The following is a 19,002-nucleotide window of genomic DNA, read 5'->3' as shown; positions in this document are numbered from 1 at the left end:
CTCTCTCTCTCTCTCTGTCTCTCTCTCTCTCTCTCTCCCTCCCTCCCTCCCTCCCTCCCTCCCTCGTGATCATATGTACTTATTTCTCTTGGATGTCTACCTAGGAGTAGGATTTCTGAGTCATAGGTTAGTGTGTATTTTCAGCTTTAGAAGGTATTGTCAAGGACTTTCCAAAAGTGATTGTATTGATAGTTCCACTAATAATGTATGAGTGTTGCTTGCTTTATATTCCCATCAGAACTTGATATTGTTATCTTTTTTACTCTTAGCTATTGTAATGTCTGTATAATGGTGTCTTGCTATGATTTTAATTTGTGCTTCCCTGGTAAGTTAATGACATTGAGTATCTTTACATATATTGACTGTCCTTTTGGATGTTCAGTCCAAAAAGCCCCTGTTCAAGATTCTTGCCCATGTTTTTCCTGTTAAGTTTTTATATGTCTTTTAAAAAATAATTTTACCACTCCACAAACAATATAAAAATTTTTATATTTTACCTCTATGTTGTAAACCTATCAATACATTTATTGTTTAAATTTTTATTATTTATTAATTTTTTTAAAATATCTTTTTATTTACCCACATATTTACCCTGTGGTGCTCTTTTTTTCTTCCTAGTGATTCATGTTTCCATCTTGAATAATTTTTCTTTAACCTGAAAAACTTCATCTACTATTGGGTTGTCGGAAAAGTCATGATGTATTTTTTTCTGTTTTTCGTTGCAAAAAGGCATCATGACTTTTCTGACAACTCAATATTTCTTGTGATATGTGTGTTTTGTGACAAAAATCAGATTTTGTTTGTCTGAGAAATCTTTATTTTGCCTTCATTTTTGAAGGATATTTTGCTGTATTAGAAATCTACCTTGGCAGTGTTTTTCTTTAATGCTATACAAATATTATTCTGTTGTTCTATGACATTCATTATATTTGAAAAGCCAGCTGTTAATCTTAGTCTCTTGAATGTACCTTATTTTCTCTCTTGCTACTTTTAAGATTTTTCTTTTTAACTTCAGTTTCAAGCAGTTTGGCTATGATCTGCCCAGGTGTGGTTTACTTTGTATTACTATAAAATCCCGTTGGGATGCATTGAGCTTTCGGAATCTTGATTGAGATCTTTTATAAGTTTTGGGAAATTCTAAGCTATAATCTCTGGATGTTTCTTTTGCCCCATTTAAGCTCACTTTTCCTTCTGTGACTCCAACTGTGTATATCTTAGACAGTGTCCCACATTTCTTATCCCGTTCCTCCCATTCTTAGTTCTGTTTGTGTTTAATTTGAATATTTTTAATTGACTTGCCTCCAGGTTCATTAGGTTTGTCTTCCACTGTGTCTATTCTGATGTTAAGTCCATCTAGTGAGTCATCATTTCATATATTGTCTCTTTTAGTTCAAGAATATCCATTTGATTCTTATAATTTTCAGTTCTTTGTTGAAATTTTTCATTTTTTGGTTATCTTTTCCTCTGTTTTCTTTAACATACTAATAATAGTTATTTTAAAGTCCTTGTGTGACTTCGAATACCTGCATAATCTGTGGGTCTGTCTCTATTTCTGATCTTGTCTTCTGATTATTGATCACGTTTTCATGCTTTTCCAAATGTGTCATAATTTTTATTGAATGACACATATCATGGATAAAAATAACATAGAGAATTATGTTTCTGTTATTTTCACTCCAGATAGGATTTCCCTTTCATTGTATAGTCAGAAATTGAGCGAGGACAGGCTGGTTTGCAGCTTTAATTAGACTCCACCTAGTACTTCTGGTTTCAAATGTCATGAGGGAGAACAAGATGGAGCTTGGGTGGGGCTCTTTCTCCTTTATAAACTGTGGGCGACTTATTCTGCCTTTCCCCCTCCTACCCCATGGCACTTCCAAATATGGCAGATGTCTTGATGGGAAGACTGGCCATATGTTTGAGACAGGCCCTCTTCTTCATGTAAACCTGTGCCTCTGAATACTCTAACATTGCAGGCGATTTCAGTGTCTGGCTTTTGGAAGCTCCTTAACTTCCATGAAGCCCCCTGATAAAACAAATACACAATGAGGAAAAGAGCACCATATATTTAGGGATTGTGAGGTTTCCATATTGTTGTACCAGCCCAACTATTCTCTGGAAGCTATGATTTTTTTTTTTTTCCTAGCCTAATCTTTCTCAGTTCAGGGCAAACTTGAGCCTAAGCCCGCTCACAGAACTGGATAAGGTTCCGAGGTAAGAGGTAACTATCATAGCCTTTTCAACTCACAGTGGCTCATCCCTCTCTGGTTAATTAGTCCTTTTTGCTTCCCCCGATATATAATGTTTGTAAAAATAAGATTTTTGCAAATTATGCAGTGCACGTTTGCTTTTTGCAGTGGGAGCAATAGAGCAGTAACCTGTTGCTTCCTACTCCATCTTATTCTGAATGAGAAATTTCTATGTCCTAGGTTTTTTTGATGGTTTGAATTATTCAGTATGTTCTTAGAGTTGTTACATGTGATTGGTATAATTTGCATAAAGCAAACCCAATGAAAATATAAGATCATTGCCTTTTGGTATTACCTGTTTCATACAATGGCATATGTTAACATTTAAGGCAACTCAACCATTTATCAGCTATGTATTGAGCACCAATGAGCCAGAAATTGTTCTGCATATGACGGGGAATATAACAGAAAAAGAAAAAATGCCTGCCATTGCCCTCCTTACATTCTGCTTTGAGGAGACAGGTGATATATCAAACACAAAGCAGGGTCATCAGCTGAATATAAGGAAAATGGAGACTGTCTTAGATTTTTGACAAGAAAAAGAAAAGATGTGGAATGATCAGTTTAGAGAAAAGTAAATGGACTAAGGAAATATTTTAGGATTGCCAGGCATCGCCAAGGTATTTCAAGTTAGTAGACATGAATTTTATTTTATTTATTCATTTATTTATTTAGATATGAATTTTAAATGGCATTGTTTTCTTCAGTATATTAAGCTTCTAGGTTGAAAGCACAGAGTAGGATTCAGCCAAGATTGGTTCCTCTAGGCTAAGGACAATTGAGGAGAGATGGGCAAAGAGATTGCGGTGTGTATGCAAAGTAGTATTGTAGTGATCGATCATGGAATCTAACCTGCAAATAAGGAAGAAAAGAGAAAAGACTGAAAAGTGCTAGCTAGCAGCAGTAGATTGCCATTTTTGGTGTGAATGAGGAATTATTGAAGAGGTCCCTATTGTAAACTGTAAACATAAGAGGTAGTCAGAGGGTGGTATATTTGAAATCAAGACTTCAGAGGCTGTACAATTATTAATAATGACAAAGTATACAGTAGCATTTCTCAAGTATTTGGGGCAGGGTAATTCTCTGATGTGAGAGACTGTTTCACATTCTCTAAGATATTAAGCTTTCTTTGTCCCCAGATACTAAATATCTCTAGCAGTCTCCTAGCACTGTGTCAATACTACCCACCTCACCCCCACCACAGACACACAGACACATTTCTAAGTTCACATAAGGTCTAGGATATGACCAATGGACTTGGTGGTTGTGCTGGAGGGAAGTCTACCAGCTAGGTTGTTTTGGGCTGCAAGTAATAGAATTCTTAACTAATATGGATTTATTATCTCACTTAAGCCGGAACTAGACAGTTTCAGTGCTGATATCAGGGATAGCTTCTCTGTGATTGTATTGGCTTTCCTCTCGTGATTCCACGATACTGCCAAGGTTTCAGTCATCATGTCTTCACACATCCACAACCCAAAAAACAGGAAGTTTCATTTCCTTTAATACATCTTTTACTTGATGGGAGATTAAAATTTTCCATGAAGCCAAGCTCCCCTGTGGACTTTTTCTCAAGGTACTATTAGGTGTAACCAAGTCACATACCTAATTCTTCGCTAAGACTATAATGTAGAATGGGGTTACCATGACTGACTGACACCATCCGCAGCTTGGGCTGGGCCCACTTACCTGTGCACATTGTAGCCCGATACCTGAATTTGGCTCACAGGAAAGGAGAGAGGAATAGCTGCTGGGTAAATAAAAACCCAACAGAACCTGCCAGGATTTGTGTGCCTGAGAAGCTAGAGTATTGGGTAGATTGTCAATTTTTATGTTAAAGTCACTAAGAATAATAAAAAGAGTTGTAATGGAAAGAGGGATAGTAAACAGTGTGTAAAATTGTTATTCAAAGAGAGGATAAGACAAGAAAGAGAGTGGGTAACTATAATGAATAGGTAATGGGCATTGTAGCTGACCTGGGACTTACAGGGAGGACAGAGGTGACAAAGAGGAGCAAGGATACCTCCCCCACTTCCATCCTCTACAGTATGTGGGGTGTGGGAGGAAAAATAGCTCCTAATGTCCACTATTCTTTTTTTAAAAAAATATTTTATTGGGGAATTGGGGAAGGGGAACAGCTAAGTTGTTGTCCTTCAATCTTAGTTGTGGGTCGGTGTGGCCTACTATCCCATGCTTGAGTTGAACCAGCAACCTTGTTAGGAGCACTTGCTCTCACCAGCTGAGCCATCCTGCCACCTGTTGGCAGCTCAGCAGCAGCTCAGCTCAGGCGCAGCTCACTGGCTCATGTGGGAATCGAACCAGTGGCCCTGTTGCTCAGAGCTCACGCTCTTAACCAACTGAGCCACCGGCCGGCACTCCACTGACTATTTTTATGTCTCCCCATTTTCTACTCCCAACATAAATGTCTTTAAAATAAACAAAGGATATCCTTTGAAAAACAATAAATAGAACAAGTACCAGTTTTTAGCATGTTTAAACTCAAAGATAAAGAAATACTTACTAGGTGTAGAAGATCATGGCTGGATGCACAAGATGGTATATCTTACGCCTTTAAATTCAAATTAATATTTATTGACAACTATGCACGATGATCATGATGCTATTCTCTGTACAAGTGGTGAAGATAAATTAGAAAATCTCCATTCTCTGAAGGTCACAGTCCTTCAAAGTTTATATATATATATATATATATATATATATATATATATATATATATATATATATATATATATATATATAATAAGTAATATATTTAATAAGTTATATAAATAATAAGTTATATAAAGCAATATATAAATAAGTAGAGTCATGCGCTGGATAACACTGTTTTGGTCAACAACGGCCCACATATACCACAATGCTCCCATGGAGTTGAAAAATTGTAATGGAGTTGAAAAATTCCCATGGCTTAGCGATGTCGCAGCTGTCGTAATGTTGTAGAGCATCTCATTACTCATGTGTTTGTGGTGATGCTGGTGTAAACACACCTAGTGTGCTACCAGTCATGTAAAAGTATAACACACACAATTACAGTAGTACGTTGTACTGTCTAGTTTTGTGTAAGTACACTGTATGATGTTGGCACAATGACAGAATCGCCTGACAATGCCTTCCTTGGACCACATTGCTGCTGTAAGCAGTGCGTGACTGTCATATAAAGCATCCATACTGATTTGTCCTAATAAAAACTCATGGTGAGGCAGAGACTTACTGTTGGAGAGCCCTCCATGTAACAGCAGAGTAACTAAACTGTTGAGCCAAAGTCATCTATAGGTGGGCCTCAACTTTCATACATAAAATTTTCAGGGCCAGAACTTCTGCGTATTGTAGATTAACATCTCCAAACCTCCCTTCATACACCGGACTTAGTTTTTTGGTACATCATCCCAAGCATGGGGTTATCACATGATGCCACTCCCTACGAGGGTAAAAGGGGCCAAATAGCTGACTCACTGGCGGAGTGCACCAACAGTGTTTAAAACTGAAAATTGCATGTTAGAAGGTAGATTCTTTCTTACATATATTGTAATTTTAAAGATACACAAGTGGAGTTGTGTAATTTAATTTTAGTGTGTTTACATGCTTTTTGTCAATGGGTAGATGTTTTGACCAGTGGAATTATAAGGATTTCTCTAGAAAGAGATATATTGCTATTAGTTTTAAAAATATTGCCATCCTTCTTATTTTATCTTGTTTTGTTTTTAAAGAGTCAACACAGACTGTCCAAGCTCTCCAGTATTCAACTGCTGATGGTCCACTAACAGCAAGCAAAGATTTAGAAATAAAAACCTTAAAAGAAGAAATTGAAAAACTAAGGAAACAAATAAGAGGTAAATTTCTGTGATTCACTATTAATTCAATTTAATAGATTTTAAAAAATGTTTTATTCACACATAAAACATTTATTGAGTACTTGTTATGTGTTGTGTGACATGAGCTATATGCCAGCGAGGGAAAAGCAAATAAGAATGGTTTCTGTTCTCAAGAAGCTCATATTTTGGTATGGAAACAAGATAAATAGTTTTTACTGTACATGTGAAAAGGCTATAGGAAAAATAAACATAGGTACCTGGGGAGTACATAGAAGGAGCACCTAAGCCAGATTTAAGTGAACAAATATGACTTTCTTGGAAGACTTATTAGTTTGGGATATTTCGTTGGAATTTGTCTGGCAAAGCATATACATGAGTAGGGGAAAGTGTTAGGAGTGAGGATGGAATGACAGTGTAGATAAGGGAATGACATGTATACAGGCCTTAAAATATTTTTTTTGTAACAATTCATTTTGCACTGTATTTATGAGATAGATTAAAACTGATGTTGACAACTATTAATATACCTATTATATCCATTCATTCATTCAACAAATATTTATTAAGCACCTACTATGTACCAGGTGTTGTTTTAGGCTCTTGGGATGCTAGGAGGTGACAAGTGTTTAAAACTTGAGCAGAATAGGGCCGGCCGAGTGGCTCAGTTGGTTAAGAGCTCGCTCAAGAGTTTGAGCTCTGAGCAACAGCGGTTTGAGTCCCAGCCCGAGCTGAGCAGCCGCTGAGCTGCCAACAGGTGGCAGGATGGCTCATCTAAAAAAATAAAATAAAATTGAGCAGAATAAGAGGAATGGGTCAAAAGTGCAAGAAGAGGAGTTTTATAATTTTAAGTAGGGTATTGCAGGTGTAAGTCTCGGGAAGGTGACATGTGAGCAAAAATTTGAAGAAGGCTAAGAGGCTTAGCCATGCAGTTAAATAGGGAACTCATGTTCCAAGCAGAAGCACCAGCCAGTGCAAAGGCCGTAGAGTCAGAATGGGCCTCGTGAGTTCAAATAAAACAGGACAGCATGTCTGGAGTAGAATGGGCAAGCAGGGAGAATGGAAGGAGATGATTAGAGAAGTGAAGGGGTGGAGAGGGCTTGTTGCCTGGTCAGTAGAGTCTTACTGACTGTTTCAAGGGCTTTGTTTTATTCTGAGTGAAATGTGAACCTTTTATAGGGTTAACAGGCATCACGTGATCTGAGTAAGTATATAGAGAGAGCAGCCTATTTTTATGTTGACAACGATTTATTCTCCATGTTTATTATATAATTGTTTTAAGTATTTCCTCTTCATGTTTTAGAAGCACATCAGACAAGGTTATAATGTTTCCTTCAACCATGAAATGTAATTTAGAAAACTTAAGAGGAGAAAGAAAATTCTATGGTATTTACTCATGTTTTTATATGCCATGCTCTTCTTCCTGAAATTACTGAGTTCCTTGTTGTTTGCTTTCTGTTCAGAGAACCTCTTTAGCCATTTTTTAAAGGTACACAAATCTTCTTAGTTTTTCTTCATCTTGGGAATATCTTAATTTTCCCTTTATCCGTAAGGAATATTTTTGCTGGGCATAGGATCCTGGGTTGATAGTTCTTTTGTTTTAACATCAGAAAAGCCACTTGCTTTAGGACTCCATAGTTTCTGAGGAGAAATTCACTGTCATTCTGAGTTTTTTTCTCCTTTGTCTAAGGTGTTTTTCTCTGGTTGCTTGCAAGGTTTTTCTTTTCTTTGTGTTTAATGGTGTGTTTTGTCATGGATTTCTTTGGGTTTGTTCTCTTTGGGATTTGTTTATCTTTTTGAATCTGTAGGTTTATGTCTCTTGCCAAATTTGGGAAGTTTTTAGTCCTTATTTCTTTGAGTTTCTTTTTACACACCTGCTTGCATTCTCTTTTCTTTCTGGGACTGAGGACACATATGTTAGATCTTTTGTTATCCCACACCCCCACAAGTCCCTGAGTCTGTTCATTTTTGTTTTCATTCTGTTGTTCAGATTGATTAATTTCTACTGTTATATCTTCCAGCTCACTGATTCTTTCCTCTGATCCCTCCTTTGTGCTGTTGAATACATCCACTGAGATTTTTATTTTACTCATTTTTAAAACTTCCATTTTGGTTTTCTTTAATCTTCTGTTTCTTTGCTGAGACTTTATATATCTTTGCTCAGGTCTTCTGGTTGTTTATCTCTTTCATATATGTTTATAATTGCTCATTGAAGCATTTTTATCATAGTTGTTTTCATGTCTTGTGAGATAATTCTAACAGCTCTTATTATTTCAGTGTCAGCATCTATTAATTTTCTTTTCTCATTCAAGTTGAGATTTTCCTTGTTCTTTGTAGAATGGGTGATTTTTGATTGATGATGGTGGATTTTCCATTTTAGCTAGTTCTTCCTGATACTACCCCAGCAGTGGAAAAGGGATTGCTGTCTCCTTACTGCTAGGTTGGGGTAAAAGTTGAGTTTCCCCAGTTGGCCTTTGTTGACACCCTAAAAGGGGCTCCTCCTTACTCCTGGAAGAGGTTGGGAATTTCAGCCCCACACTTGGTTTCCACTGATCCTGTGGTGGGGTGGTCTTATTACCACTGGGTGATGGCGACAGTTCTTACTCTCTTCCTATACCACCCCCGTGGGGAGAGGACCAGATCCTCATTACTGCTGGCTGGAGGGGGAAGTCCTAGTTCCCCACGCGGTGTCCACTGACACTGCAGGTGGGAAGGCGCTTGTTACCAGCACTGGGTGTGGGCACTTCCTTATGGTCTCATGGGATTGCAAGTCGAGCTCCTCACGCCTCCTTTGCTGACAAAGTTGACTGTGGGGCCACCGGGGTTTTTTTCTGTGGTCTCTAACTGGAGAATAGTTACTTTCTAAAAATTTTCTGTCTTGCTTGTTTGCCCCTTTTCCTGATCCTTAAGCTAGAAAGAGTAGGCTTTGGTTGGGGCTTTTAATTCTCCGTCCCTGGCATTTCCGGGTTGCCAGCTTCTTCAGCTCTAAGTCTTTGAAATATGAACCCCAAAGAAAACCTGGGGAACTTACCCCTATGACATTCCAATGTTCCTAACACCACTGTGTCAGGTGCCATTGTCCCTCGCTGGTCATCCTTTTTCTCTACAAATTTCAGTTTTCTTTAGTTGATTTTATGTATAATGCCCAGGGGTTTTAGTTGTACTTAAAGGGGAAAAGAGGAGATACATCTATTCCATCTTTCTGGAAGCAGAAGCCCCTAAGTAAGCTTTCACCATGTAAATCTGATTACATCACAGATTCAACATACATGCTTAAATATCTTCTGTGGATTCCCATTGCCCCCAGGATTAAATTAAAATTCCTCAATTCTGATTACAAGGTTCTTCGTTATCTTGCATGTATTTGCCTCTCCACCTTCATCTCTTGTTGCTTCTCCCTCACCCACTGATTCCAGCTGTAGTGAATGACTTTTAGTGCCATCTAATCACCTCTTCACATATTTGGTTTTTTTTTCTTTTCTTTCCCCTCCTCTCCCCACCCCCCCATTCCCCCCCCCTCCATTTTTGTTTGTTTGCTGAAAACATTCTTCAACTGGCAAACTTCCAGTCTTCTATAATACTTTTCACCACTGACATTTTTTTTATTGGTATATCACTTTACTTTCCTCTCCTCATTACTAGACTATAAGCTCTTTGAAAACAGGTACTTTGACTATTTTATTAATTGATATACATCCAGTGCCTATAATAGTAATTGGCACATAAAAAAACCTAAGTCAATATTTGTTGGTAAATGAATGAGTGAATGACTAAATAAAACCTCACCCTTGGAAACCTTCTCTGATCACTTCGTAAGGTATCTTTCTACATTGTGTCTTTACAGGCAATGTGTTCACTTTCATCCCCTACATACAGATAAATAGTCCCTAGAAGTAGTCACCCTGATTGGGGAAATTGATTACCATTGAACTCCTATTGATTGAGGTTTCCTTCATTTATTTTATTGCCACTGTTTCCCTAAATTCAGTGCTTATAGGACTTCTCTTTACTAATTTTTAGTCGTTTCTCAGGGGTGGAATAGAAACAGTGAAAATAATGTTCAGAGAACGAACGGGTGAATCCCCCTTTCTAGTATTCTTCCTTCCTCCCAAGCTCTCTGTTGTGATCATGGGCTAGTCTCAGTGATGCCCTTGATTCCATTCCGTCTCCTCAGTATCATTCATTCATGATTTTTATTGTGATAAAATATACATAACATAAAAATGATCATTTGAACTATTTTTAAGTATACAGTTCAGTGGCATTAAGTACATTCACAGTGTTGTGTATCCATCACTACCACCAACTCCAGAACTTTCCATCATCCTAAACTGAAACTCTACCCATTAAATAATAACTCCCCATTCCTCCCATCCAGCAGCCCTTGGCAACCACCATTCTACTTTGTTTCTTTGAAATTAACTACTCTAGGAACCTCATACAAGTGAAATCATAAAATATTTGCAAACGAGTCACCTGGGGATCTTGTTATTAGAAATAAAATACAGAGTCTGATTCAGTAGTTCTGGCGTGGGGCCTTAGCTTCTGCATTTCTAACAAGCTACCAGAGGATGCTAATGCGACTTGTCTGGGGATGACACTCAGAGTAGCAAAGTTATAAAGAGCAGAAAACATTCCAAACAAAATTCATAATGAATGTGTTTTGATTTCTCTGTTTTCACTGACTTCAGTTTTGTAAATTGATGCCAGGAACGTTTCATATCAGTTTATTAAATATTATTTAAACATAGTCTAAAGTTAATAATTTTATTTTGTTTCATAATAACTCTTCTGAACTGATAATGTTAAACATTATTTAATAACGTTACTTTCAGAGCAGGGATTCCTGGTCTGTAGTCTTAGCTCTTATACTCATTTAGCAACGTGACCCTTGGCAAGTTATTCAACAACCTTGAGCCTTAGTTTTTTTCATCTGAAAAATACAGGAACCTCAAGTAGAGGCTTTCAAATATTTACTTTTAGAAATCGGTGTTTATTCTTCACATCATCACTAGTGAAACCAGGCTGGGTGATGTGGAACCACAATATTAGAAGCAAAACCATCTTACAATAATTTGACTAACGTCAGCACAAGAATTCCAGCCAACAGGAGAGAATACTTGTCTGTTTTGTTTGGTTTTGTTCTTTTTTGTTAGTTTTAAGTTTTAATGATTCTGAAGGCACTGTTTTTAGAAGTGTGGTCTTTTTATTCTAGTAGATATGTAAGGCATTTGCATGTAAATTTTGTACATTTTCACACTGGCATTGGCTATTCACTGTGAACTGATCAGCATTTAGTTGTCATGGGTCATAGTGCTATGTGGTGTTGGTCAGCTTAATACAAAATTCAGAATACTTTATTTTAAAAAAAATTAAGTTGTTTTAAACCTTGGTTTCAAGCATTTGTTTTTATGCAAATAGTAAAAGAAACATTGCCTTCTGTTTTTAGAATCAAGTCACTTGGAACAACAACTTGAAGAAGCTAATTCTGTGAGGCGAGAACTAGATGATGCTTTTAGACAAATCAAGGCTTATGAAAAGCAAATCAAAACATTACAACAAGAAAGAGAAGAATTAAATAAGGTAAGGATATATGGCTAGATTGTTAAAGGCTTTTCTGAATCTTGTTTAATTTGTAAACTGAAAGCATTCGTAACGAATTAGACTAAGATATAGTATATTTTATCTGTAAAAAGTCGGTTTAAAACTTTAAGAATTATTTTGGTGTATGTCCTTTGATTAATAGCTAGTAGTGAAAAAACATAATCTTGAGGCTTTAAAGTTCACAATCTTGTTCTTTTGGAAAGTTAATCAAAGGACTTGATTAAAAGTGAATGTTATTGAAAAAGAAATATGAATAAATAAGAGAATGGTAAAATCTGTTTAGTGTCTAGGGAAAAATAAAAAATACAGGCACATTTTTATTGTGTTTTGCTGATACTAACATTAAACAATTTTAACAGAAAATTTCTTTAATGCTTTAATAATTTTTTTAAAATGTCATTTTATCTTTCAAAGCATGGATGAACAAGCTAAACTGATTTTCATAAGAACTTTGTGTAACACTTAAACAGTATTATAAACATCAATAAAATTTATTAGTAGCTAGGGCACTGTAATACTATCCAATAAGGTAATTAATATTCAAGCACTAGAGAAAAGTACTTTATTTAAACCACTCTCTGTGTGTACTTTGCCTATCATTAACAAATAAAAAAGAATTGTGGGAATTAATACTAGCCAATGCAAAAAAGAAATGAGTGTTTTATGTGTAGCATAAATTGTATTCAATGATGTAGTATTTAATACGTTGATAATACAGAATGAAATTCTTCTGGGGAATATTCATAAGCGTTGCTTTCAGTAAAGAAATGGAGGTAATTAAAAATAAAACAAACTTTTGCTGATGAAGCTAATTAAAAAAAGACTAACAGAAAGCTATAAAGGTTAAATTGAATTAAGTTAATATATTTTTACTTTTGATGACGTTTCAAGCAATGTTGTATATTAGATTCATGGTCAGTTTAATATTTGCAACATAGAACAGATGTTCTATTTGTTTCAATAATATATAGTAATATTAGTGGTTACTATTATGTATTTAAAGGTAGGATTACTTAGCCAAGCTTAGTTAATATAATGAGGATGAGAATCTCATATCCAGATTTATAATAACAAGTATTTTGCCAATTTTTAATGTTTAAATATTAAAAATCCTTTTAGTATATTTTGAAAAGAGGGTAATGCTGAAAAGAAACAGATTATATGATGAAGAATTTTAAGTAATATGCTTAATATCATAAAGGCAGCAGGTGTTCTTTTAAAGTCTTTTTCATTTGATGCATATAAAAGAATACCTAACATTATGTAAGTTTTCATGCAAATAACAAAATGAACACCTCTGAACCTACCGTCTAACTTAAGAAATAGAGCATTACCTATTTTGTGGCATAATCCAGGGTATCCTTTTCTCTTCACTTCCCTGAAAACGGCAACCACTGTTCTGAATTTTGTTAATCATTTCCTTAAAATTTTAATCACTTATTAGTATCTCTAAACAACATAGTAATGTTGCTTGTTTTTGAGCTTTGTAAAATGGTATATGCAAGCTTTTGCACTTGGCTTCTTTCACTCATTATATTTCTAAGATTCATCCATGTAGTATAGATCGTTCATTTAGTTGCTATATAATACACCATATGTGAACACTCTACAATTGATCCAAATTTTTGTTCACATTTAGGTTGCTTATAATTGAGAGCTACTGTAAATGTGCTGCTATGAACATTCTTGAACATATATCCTGATGTACACACACACACACAAACATGAATAGAATAATTGGGTCATAGGCAATGTAGCTATTCTATTTTTTATGATAATGCCAAGTTGTTTTCCAGTGATTATATCAATTTATACTCCCAGCAGTAGAGTATAGGAGTTTTCATATTAAATAATACTTCATATTACTACATATATCCTTTTTGGCCAGTCTAGCCTGAATTGATATTTTAGGTCTAAAATGATGATATATTGTGATCTTAATTTGCATTTCTCTAATTACTAATGGTTGAGTATCTCCACATATGTCTACTTATCATTTATTTTTCTTCTTTGTGAAATTCTTCTTAATATCCTTTGTACATTTTTCTGTTGGGCTCTCTGTCTTTTTCTTATTGGTTTGTAAGAATTCTTGAAAATTCCTTGTCTTTTCATTTTCTTTATGGGCTCTTTTGATTAACAAAAGTTCTTAGTTTTAATGTAGTCAAATTTGTTAATATATTTATGATTAGTGCATTTGCTGGCTTGTATAAGAAATATGAGGTAAAAAATAATTCTCCTAAGTTTTTATCTTGAAGTTTTTAAGTTTGGTATTTCATCGTTAAATTTTTAATGCATCAGAAATTATTTTTGTGTATCATGTGAGATAAGGATCCAATTGCACTTTTCTTCGTATGACTAACCAGTTCATTTACTAAAAGGCCCTCCTTTCACCAGTGATGTGCAGTGTCACCTCTGTCATATATTAAATTTCCATTTATGCATGGGTTAAAAAATTGTGGTAAAATACATATAAAATATAAATTGACTATGAGAATCACTTTTTAAGTGTACAGTTAAGTAGGGTAAAGTACATGCACATTGTTGTGCAACCAATCTCCAGAATTTTTTTCATCTTGCAAACCTTTTTCTTGATTTTTCAATTGAGGTTTTTGTTTGTTTTCTTGTTCCCATTTTACTAGCTACTTGTTTTAGCAGTTACTCCTGAATTTTATCATGTATGTTTAGCAGTCTAAATTTAATATATTAAACAACCATCCCAAACAGTTTAAGGACCTTTAACTCTGTTACGTCTTCCCAACATCTGTACGTTTTTAACCAATATTTTAGTTATATCCTTTTTGTTTTGTACAAATGAGATGTTTTTATAAGACAGTCTTATACATGTTTGTTTACATTCACATTTGTATTTCCCAATTTCTTAGCCCTGCATTTCTCGTTCCTCAGACCTTCCTTCTAAATCATTTTTCTTTTTCCTAAAATAAATCTTTAGAGGTTTCTTTAGTGCAGATCTGATTGTGGTAAGCTCTGTCCAATTTTTTATATAAATCTCATTATTTTAGCCTCATACTTGAAAAGTAATTTTCTGGGTGTACAATATTAATTATTTTCTCATCTCTTTAAGAATATTTCTCCATTTCTATTGTTACTGCTTAGATGTCTGCTCTGAGTCTTTTTTTTTTTTTCTTTTTTGAGTTTGGGGAATAGGTGATTTGTCATTTTTTCTCTGATTTCTTTTAAGGACTTTTACTTTTATTTGGTGTTATACAGTTATATTTTTTTAAAGTTTCTCGGTTTACTTTTTTTTTCTTCATAAATGTAGAGCTTTCTATGTTGGTGGATTCATGTGTTTAATTTTAATGCCTACATTTTTTCATTTCTAAATGTTCTATAAAGTTGTTTTATAAATCTGCCTGTTCATTTTTAATAGTCTCTTGTCATTTTCACATTTTATGATTTCCTTTATTTCTTCAAGCATTTTGTACATAGCAATTTTATGTCAATATCTAATAATTCTAATATTCAAGTACCATTGGGGTTCGTTTTCATTGTTTGCTTATGGTTGCTCATTCTTTGGGTGTTTTAGAGTCTATGGTTGTAAGCTCATATTTGTGTGCTCTTAAAAAACCCAGATTTCGGGCCGGCCGAGTGGCTCAGTTGGTTAAGAGCTCACTCAAGAGTGTGAGCTCTGAGCAACAGCTGTTCGAGTCCCAGCCCAAGCTGAGCTGCCGCTGAGCTGCCAACAGGTGGCAGGATGGCTCAGCTAAAAAAACAAAAACAAAAAAAAACAACCCAGATTTTATTGAGGTTCATTTCCTCAAGGAAGGATTGCATTTCCTTTTGCTGAGAGGCAGATGGTTCCACTAACCTTAGTCTACTTTAGCCCCCTATAAGTTTCTCACGCTAATCAGGAAGTTTAACTTTTTCTCTTTGCTTCAGGCCTAAGGCTTAGTCTCCATAGGAAGAGCAACCCGTTTTTATCATTTGTAATCATTTGATACAATTTTTTTTAAATCACATATCCATTAAATTTCACAAAACATTTGTTTTGACCATCAGATCTTGTATTCCTGTACATTTTATTTGTAGAAACTACGGTACTAGAAGGTTAAATCGGCTGTTCCTTTGCAGTTAGCATAAGGAATTGAGAATATGAACAGAGTACCATGCTCTTAATATCTGTTCAAAAGTAGTTCATTTCATTTTGTCCTGAGGTGAATAATTTTGGCTCTTCTTGACTTCATGATAGCAACTTTGATGGCCAAATTTGGTCCCCAGGTTGCATGCAGAATTGGTAACTTATATTCTTTTTATAAAACTGTAGGAACTAGTCCAGGCTAGTGAGCGATTAAAAAACCAATCCAAAGAGCTGAAAGATGCACACTGTCAGAGGAAACTGGCCATGCAGGAATTCATGGAGATCAATGAGCGGCTAACAGAGTTGCACACCCAAAAACAGAAACTTGCTCGCCATGTCCGAGATAAGGAAGAAGAGGTGGACCTGGTGATGCAAAAAGTTGAAAGCTTAAGGCAAGAGCTGCGCAGAACAGAAAGAGCCAAAAAAGAGGTTAGTAGTCAGGCAAATTTTATAGTGTCCATGGGGTAGTGATTACAGCTGCTTTTTCAGACTAGTGAAATAATATATATTTCTTTTTTTAATTTTTGAAAAAGGTTATGTTTTTTAGTTTGGTAACATTTAATATGAGTATCAACATTTAAATTATCTTCTTCATATTACAAGGTAAATTCCCATGGGGGAAAACATTTTATTGGAAAAACAATTCTAACCATGAAATCTGCTTTTTTCATTTTATTTTAAAGCTGGAAGTTCATACAGAAGCCGTAGCTGCTGAAGCATCTAAAGACAGGAAACTGCGTGAACAGAGCGAGCACTATTCTAAGCAACTGGAAAATGAGTTGGAGGGACTGAAGGTATCGTTTGATTCCAGATTTATGAAGTTGAATTAATTTTCTCCTCTTTAGCCTTAATAGGAGTGTTAGTAATGTGCTGTTTGGTGTAGAGTACAAATTAGCTATCCTTCAAACCTAGCATTCTTAATACTCATTCTTACCAGTAGGAAGCTGATATAGACTTCCTAATTATGCTGTAAGGAGAGGGAAGACTATGGTTAGGTGGGGAATGCTATCAGGAAGGAGTTAAAATATTTATGAAGGACCACATACCCAGACAGGACGTGGTGGTAATTTGCATGGGAGGCATGGTTAGATATCCGACCCTCTCACTTGTAAATGACTTAGGAGAGGCTCAGAGGTAGCTTTGTAGATACTTCTGTTAGGTAAGATGAGATCACATTGGGCATGGGCTAACACATCTCAGCAGAAGTGCTTAGCAAAGGAAACCCTGTGCCAGCACTAGTGTTGAACTGCCCAGTTGTCACTGCTTGTCTCATCAGTGACTATGTAAAGCTGGACAAAACATTTGAACCTAAATTTTCCCATCTCTAAAACCCTATCTCATTGGTTTTATGTAAGAAGTACATACATATGTATTATTACATCATCATACATACATGTACATACATCATAAGTATTCAGTAACTATTAGCTTTAACATTGTGTATGCCAAAGTGAGAGAATTGGGATTAAATGGACATATTTTCTACAGCACTAAATTGTATTCCAAATATGATGTCTGCCTTGTCTTAACTCTAATCTTTATATATCCTGTTTCCTCTGTAGTATCTGCCAGCCCCCACCTCCACCCACTCCTTGCATAACCACATCTAGTCTAGTATCTTATTTATCCAACACCTACAAGAATCAAGTTGAATGTTATCTCAGGAAGTCTGAGTATTTCTTATTCTTTGCTGCTATAGGATTCTGTTAATAACTTTAGCATAGTTCTTATTATAACTATTTATTCATAAAATGTCTTTTCCACCTAAACTGTGACCTAGTTTATCGAAAACATAGGCAGGTATATTATTAATTTAGCACAGGGCCAGATATTTAATACTTGTTTAATAAATATGTCACATCAGTGTGATAGAATTGGTCAGAACTTGCTTTTTCTCTGATGATTGAATATCAGTGGTTGCATGTTAGGTATTTCTGCTATAAACGCAAATATTAACTCTAGATTTTATTTCTTGTTTTGGGGATTGGTTTACTTGTTTGTTTTGTTTCATTTTTTTATTTATTGTAATTGCACAGTCTTAGCTTTCAAAAATAGATATGTTCTATAAATATGTATACTTATAGAGCAGGATTAGTATATAGAAGTCATTACATTAATTACCATCTCAAATGATTTTCAATCAGGGACTGCTTTGTTTTCAGCACTATCTTAGGTGATTTGGGTAATGAAACAGAATCATAAAGTGCTAACTGAAAGAAATCTTAGCGATTATTTAGATTTGAGGAAATGGAGACCCAGAAGAGTTAAGGATTTTGTATCGTAAGTGACAGAGTACAGTTTAAACCCAGGTTTTCTAACTCTCAGTGCCATGTTCTATCCAGCAGTCTGGGCTTTTTTTCTTTCTGTAATAAACAATGCTGCCATTGAAAACTTTGAAATATATGCATTTACCTACTGATCAAACACTCATAATCTCTTTGTATTATTTATAAATTGGGGTTAATAATAGAACCACTTAATAAGTTAATGCATTTAAAATGCTTAGCCCAGGGCCTGGCACAAAGGTAAGGCTCCGTGAGTGTTAGCTATAGTTATTATCTTAACATCATTTCTAAGGCTAGTTTCTGAAAGTGTAATTTCTTGGTTTAAAGATATATATGTAAGTTTGAAACCTGTTTTTAGTCCTCTACAAGATTTGTAGGAAGCGTCAATCAAATGGATGTAAGGGACATCTATAGACTATTTCATCTAACAACAGCAGAATACACATTCTTCTCAAACTCACATGGAACAGTCACCAAGATAGACCACGTTCTGGGCCTGATAACAAATCCTTAACAAATTTAAAAGAATAGGAATCATACAGTGTCTGCTCTCAGATCACAGTGGAATTGGAGTAGATGGAAATAACAGAAAGATAGCTGGAAAAATTCCAAAATGCTTAGAAATTAAGCAACATACACATACTTCAAAATAACACATGGGTCAAAGAAGCTATCTGAAGAGAAATTTAAAAATATTTTTATCTAAATGAAAATGAAAACACAACTTCTCAAAATTTGTGGGATACTGTGAAAGCAGTGCTTAGAAATCTATAGTATTGAATGCATATATTACAAAGAAAGGTAAACTGAATGATCTTAGCCTCCACCTTAGGATACTAGAAAGAGAAGGGAAAAATAAATCTAAAGTAAAGAGAAGAAAAGAAATAATGAAAATTAGAGCAGAAATCAGTTAAATTGAAAACAGGAGACCAATAGAT

At 35.2% G+C, this 19,002-nt stretch overlaps 1 protein-coding gene across 1 annotated transcript in view; it reads left to right on the top strand.

Annotated features, from left to right (window-relative positions):
* CDC42BPA (CDC42 binding protein kinase alpha) overlaps positions 1–19,002 on the top strand; it is a 156,114-nt gene that overhangs the window by 60,058 nt on the left and 77,054 nt on the right. The window contains exons 11-14 of the mRNA XM_019659017.1: positions 5,978–6,100; positions 11,529–11,662; positions 15,966–16,208; positions 16,463–16,573. Of these exons, the coding sequence (XP_019514562.1) occupies positions 5,978–6,100; positions 11,529–11,662; positions 15,966–16,208; positions 16,463–16,573 (611 nt within the window). The remainder of the gene's footprint in view (positions 1–5,977; positions 6,101–11,528; positions 11,663–15,965; positions 16,209–16,462; positions 16,574–19,002) is intronic.

The sequence above is a fragment of the Hipposideros armiger genome, unplaced genomic scaffold (genome assembly GCF_001890085.2).
Source record: "Hipposideros armiger isolate ML-2016 unplaced genomic scaffold, ASM189008v1 scaffold_293, whole genome shotgun sequence".
Classification (NCBI taxonomy): Eukaryota; Metazoa; Chordata; class Mammalia; order Chiroptera; family Hipposideridae; genus Hipposideros; species Hipposideros armiger.
This window is presented reverse-complemented; position numbering and strand designations above follow the sequence as displayed.